We start from the raw sequence: 6,000 nt of genomic DNA, 5'->3' as shown, positions 1-6,000 counted from the left end.
TTTCTTAGAGGGACTGCCCTTGCCCTTGCCCTTCCTTTTCTTAGAGGGGCTGCCCTTCCCTTTTTTGGAAGGACGCACCTTCTCAACAACCTTGTAACGATCAGCAGTAATCTCTGTCAACCACGACCCGGGGAAAATGTCCTGCACAAAAATCAAAAATCAAAAATCAAAATCAGAGTGTTAACAAAAACAAAAAAAAACTACTGTGCTAAAAAAAACTAAAGCACTAAAAGACTAAAACAAACACAAAAATATTAAACATAATGAAAAGGGCATAAGCAACCAACATCTAATTTTTTCTGCACAACTTTGGGCCTCTTGTTGGGCCTGCGAGGTGGGCGACAACCCAACATCTCCATGAAATCATCCTCAACCTCCTTCTTGGATAACTCCACGTGAAATTTCACCTTATCAGAATTACACTCTGCTTGCTTTTTTCTCAAATTCCACGGCTTGACAGGTTCTTCTTCTTCGTTAGCCAAAATCGCTTCTTTCAACCTATCTGCCTGATTCTTGAGATCAAGCGTGAGCTTCTGCCTCACTGCTGCAACGCCATCCTCATCCTCGCCGGAGCGTCGCCGTTTCGAACGCCTCACATACACCGCAAGCTTCTTCTCAGGCTCCGACTCCTTCTTCTGTGCCGCCATTGATTCCTCAGTCTTTGACCCGGAAACTCCCGCGCCGTCAGCAGCGCTAGTGCAATTGATGTTCTTCTCAGGCTCCGACTCCTCCTTCTGTGCCGCCATTGATTCCTCAGTCTTTGACCCGGAAACTCCCGCGCCGTCAGCAGCGCTAGTGCAATTGATGCTCCTCCTCTGGGTTCCCCAATTCAGGAAAAGGGAAGGGAACGTGAAATTGTGAAGAGGGTTTCTCATGTGACTCGTCGCCATGGACTTCGGCGCCGGAACCTCTTCAACCAGACCCCTCAATACCATTTACGGGAAGAAAAAGAGAGCAAGAAAAACAGACAGTGAAAACAAGAAGGGAAGAATAGAAAAACCACACTGCGTCCAGTGTGGTGTTGAGAGCGCAAAGGAAAGCTGGAAATTTTTCTCGGGAAAATTTGGGAGAGCAAGGGAAAGACAAGGTTTGGTTTTACAATCTTAAAGAATTATTTGATAATATTTATTTTAGAAAATACAAAATAAAGGAAGATTTGATTTTGAAAACAATATTCTCTCCTCCTATTTGTTTCCTTATTCTCCTTTATTAAAATATATTTTATTATTTAAAAACTCTAATTATCTTTAACAAAAAATATCGTTGCATTGCATCTACAAAGCGTAAAATTCGGATACGGGTCTCATCTTGTTTGCTCTTGATTGAATCACTTATCTCTAATAGTATCACAAATTTGTAGAAAAATAATATTTGCATTTTTAATTTGGATCTTTTTTTTTTTTGATAACATAATTTGGATCTTTTCCATCTTCTCCCCCCTGTACTTTTACATGAGATTCAATGACAAACTTCAATTCAAAGTTAAGGACGTTGATGATAAGATAATCCTAATACCTGATTTAAGGGAGAGAAACTAATAAGATAAAATAGTATCCTAACAAGGAGGGCAAAACAATTAATTTAATGCATTTTAATTAAACAATTACGCATTTATTGCAATTTCGGGAATAATTACGAATTTATTGCACACTGTCATTTATGCAATTCGAATCACAATTTGAATTATAGAATGACTAAGATCTAACTAGAATCATATCTACATTTGAATTATAGGATGACTAGAATCTGACTAGGATCATATCGGCATTTGAATTATAGGATGATGTTACTATTTGCATTTAAGTTTAGATTTGAATCATGACGTTATTATTTGTAATTTGTATATTTGCCTTATTCATTTTCTTATAGCTATTCATTTTATTTATAAGAAGAGTCAATCATTGACACACTAGATTAGTTCGGTAAAAATTCTATTACGAATTTACCATCCCTCTCTCTGGGTTTAAAAAAGGAACCTTTTTCTCAGTCTACACTATTTCGTAGAATTGGTGTTTCGGTTTTATTCCCTTTTTTCTTAAATTCCTTTTTGTCATTTATGCAATTCGAATCACAATTTTTTATCCACTAATCCTTGCAAATGAAAAGACTACTATGAAAAGGCTACAAACACTATATATGGGAGGCAATTTTAAACTGTGTTTGTGAGAAATAAAATATATCAAATGAGATGTCATTGCGTAGATCTCGAAAAGTTATATGGAATCAAAAAAAGAATTACCTGATTTGGATACCCGAGTCAAAAGTTATGGCTTTCAAAAGTTTTATCATTAATTTTTTTTTTTTTTTGGAAAAAAGTATGACACGTGTCAACACCAGATGAAAGACGCCTCATTGGGACGTCTTCCCCTAGGGTGAGACGCCTCACTGGGGCGTCACATGTGACACCCATTTTGGGCGTGACAGTGTGCAATAAATTCGTAATTATTCCCGAAAATGCAATAAATACGTAATTATTTAATTAAAATACAATAATTAAATTTTTTTTGCCTAACGAGGAGTAACAAATCCTAATGAGAGGAGAATTTCTAAGAGATAGGAGAGAGATTCTGATAAAGGAAAAATAATATTGAATATTTACATAGAGATATTTTTAAAATTTAAAAAGTGTTTGACTGATTATATTTAAATAAATCGAAAAATGTTTCTGCACTTAACGCAAATAAGTTATCTGCATTTACTTCCAAAACGGCGTCGTTTTGGGATTGAAAGATTAGAAAATTATAATTATAAAGACTATAATAATCCTGAAATAAATTAAAATTTAAAAAATACTATAATTTCTGCCCTAAAATAACATCGTATTGGGTTTACTGCAGATAAATTATCTGCAGTAAAAAAGCGAACCCTTAAATAAAAGGGGAGATATGTTATATTGTTATAGCTGATTACGTACGGTGCACTTTTTATTTCCTCTCTCTAGGGATAGTGTATTTTGATTCTTTGTGTGTTTTTATAAATGTATAAGGCTTGAGGTAACTAAAAAGTTTGCTCAAATAATTAAGACAGGACAAAAATATAAAAATATTAAAAGAGTATATAGTTATTATTTTAATATATTAATTTGTATAGCTTTTTATTTAGAGTTAATAGTCAAATTAGTTTTCAAAATATATTGAAACTATTGTAATAGTTATTGAAAAATGAAAATTATAATTAAGAAGTAGATCATCTCATATTTAATTGTATTTATTTCTCTCTTCATAAACGTTTAATAAGTAAATCTTATCAAAATTTGTTAAATTCTTTTAAGAGATTACTAGATACACAATTTTTATATAGGGTAAAGGATTTCTCGGTCAATGGAGATAAATTATTTCTGATGAGTCCAAAACGACGTCATTTTGTGACGAAAATCAAGGTGTTTTTATAATTCTAGTTTATTGTAGGTATATTAATTTTTATCATTATAATTTTTATCATTATAATTTTTATAATTCTAATTTATTGTTTTGGATTCACTGGAGTTAATTTTATCTCCAATCGACTGGAGAAATATATTTCCCTTTTATATAATAAAATCATGTTAAATCCCACACCAAAAAAAAAATCATGTTAAATCAAATATGAGAAAATTTATTCCCCTCATCCCTGAATATCATTCGGTTATTTTAGTTAGTGAGTCAAGGACATTTTGGGACAGTAAATTGTCAATTTATTCTTTTTCTTTTATGTTTAGATTTATCCTTTTTAAAATTTATATTTTTTGAAAATGGTTCGTTTTTTCTGTGGTAAATATAAATAAATTATCTACATTGAGCCCAAAACGAATCAATATAGTTTTGTAATTATAATTTATTTCAGAGTTATCATAATTTTTCTCATTATAATTTTTTAATTTTTCAACTCAAAATAACGTCGTTTTGAGAACAGATGTAAATAATTTATCTACGTTCACTTTAAAAACATTAAAGCCTTCTCAAAAAGTTAAAAATAAATTTTTAAACATTTCTCTCAGTCAATACTATTTTAAACTTTAAATTCGTTGAAAAATAAGTAATGTCTCGAAAAATATATACCACTACAATTAATAGAAAATAACGTGGTATCTACAAACGAATTTGATAACACTCGGGGAGCAGAGGATCTAAACTAAAAGATGATTCTGTATAATACAATCCAAGTGTATTATTCAGGTTTTCGTATATCAATGCTTTATTAGTTTAAGACCTTTATAATCAATTTCTAAAAAAAAAAAAATACAGACAAAAGTTTCTTAATTTTAAGTTAAAAAAATATTCATATTTGTTGGTGCTTGAGTCATTGGGTTTTCTTTGGGGCGTTTGGTACAAGAAATTTTTCAGGATTTCCGGAAAATTGAATTTTTCTAAATTTTTAATTTTCGTATATTATCGTAAACTGAATGTAAAAATCGTATTTCTAAAAATTGAGATTCCTGGATATATTTTTTTTTTCCTCTACCAAATTCCCAGATATAAAGCAAATGTGAAAATCTAGATTTATTCACATTTTCTTTATAATCGACTCCTTAAAAATATATTTGTTTTTTTGTGCTTGAAAAATTGAGTTTTTTTTAAAGATTTATTTACATTTTCCAGGATTTGAGTAGCAAAAAAATTAAAAATTACTATTTTAATAGATAATTATGAATATATAGCTGTTTCGAAACTATTTACGGATCTATTGCACTCATTCACGCCCAGATTAGGCGCGCCAAAGTTAGGCGTGACTCACAAGGCATTCACGTCTAATTTAGGCGTGACTCGTCTGATGTTGACACGTGACACAAAAAAGTCAACTTACAAACCGTAAAACTTTGGAAAGCCATAACTTTTGACTCCAGTATACAAATCAGGTAAAAAAAATTTATTTAACAAAACTTTTCGAGATCTGCGCAATGACACCTCATTTGACATATTCTATGTAATGTCCCACATCGGTTGGAGAGGGGAATGAAGCATGCCTTATAAGGGTGTGGATACCTCTTCTAGTGTGAGGCCTTTTGTGGGGTGTCCCAAGAAACAAAACCGTGAGCTCGACGGTGCTTGTGCGCGGGGCAAAGCGGACAATATCATGCTACAGGGTTTGGGGCTGTTACATTTATGGTATCAGAGCCTGGCCCTGGACCGGTGTGTACAGCGGGGACGCTGTATTCCCAGTGGGGGAGGATGTAATGTCCCACATCGGTTGGAGAGGGGAACGAAGCATGCCTTATAAGGGTATGGATACCTCTTCTAGTGTGAGGCCTTTTGTGGGGTGTCCCAAGAAACAAAACCGTGAGCTCGACGGTGCTTGTGCGCGGGGCAAAGCGGACAATATCATGCTACAGGGTTTGGGGCTGTTACATTCTATCTCTCACAAACAAAATTTAAATTTGCAATAATGATATTATAAGAGCGTTTAAACCCAGAAACCTCCAAGTTTTGAGTTTGTGATTTAATATAAAACAATAAATAAAGATTAGATTTGTGATTTAAATTAAAAAAAATCAAATTTTTTAATTTTTAATATAAAAAATAAATAAAGATTTGGTTTGTGATTTAAATTAAAATAAAATTAAAAAATTATTATTAATAAGGAAAACAAAATAAAGATTTGATTTTTTATTTAAACTCAAAAACTAATTTGAAAAATCTGTATTAATAAAAGAAATAATTAAATAAATATTCTAAATCTCTAAGGAAGAAGGATTTTGTTTTTGAAAACCATTCATAGGTTATAAGCTTCCAACAAATCAAACTATAAAGACTCCACCATTGTTTTGTATTAGAGACGTTTTCAAACTTTAGAGTTCACGATTGGATTTCAGATTTAGTTTTCTTTTCTTATACCCATTAGTTCCTTTTTTATTTTCTTTTAAATGTATTTAGTTTTTTCTTTCTCTTAGGCAGACATAATTTAAATGGTTTTAAAGGAAAAGTCATAAATTAGAAGGATGTAACTTTCAATACGGTTCCATAAAAGTCATAAAAAAGTTATATATTTTTAAATTATTTTTTATTATATTTCTGTATCTTACGA

The 6,000-nt window shown here is 31.7% G+C and overlaps 1 protein-coding gene across 1 annotated transcript; it reads right to left on the bottom strand.

Annotated features, from left to right (window-relative positions):
- Window positions 1-78: 78 nt before the first annotated feature.
- Window positions 79-935, bottom strand: LOC133312990 (uncharacterized; the record flags this gene model as incomplete). Its single annotated transcript, XM_061514285.1, has 2 exons — window positions 288-935; window positions 79-141 (listed from the first exon to the last, which is right to left on the bottom strand). Coding segments are annotated over exons 1-2 (711 nt in total), but the record flags the coding sequence as incomplete, so codon positions are not given.
- Between the last annotated feature and the right edge of the window lie 5,065 nt (window positions 936-6,000).

Source organism: Gastrolobium bilobum, unplaced genomic scaffold (assembly GCF_033153095.1).
Source record: "Gastrolobium bilobum isolate Gb01-03AN ecotype WA unplaced genomic scaffold, APGP_CSIRO_Gbil_v1 utg236848, whole genome shotgun sequence".
Lineage (NCBI taxonomy): Eukaryota > Viridiplantae > Streptophyta > Magnoliopsida > Fabales > Fabaceae > Gastrolobium > Gastrolobium bilobum.
The sequence above is the reverse complement of the archived record's forward strand: the minus strand, read 5'-3'. Positions and strand labels throughout refer to the sequence as shown.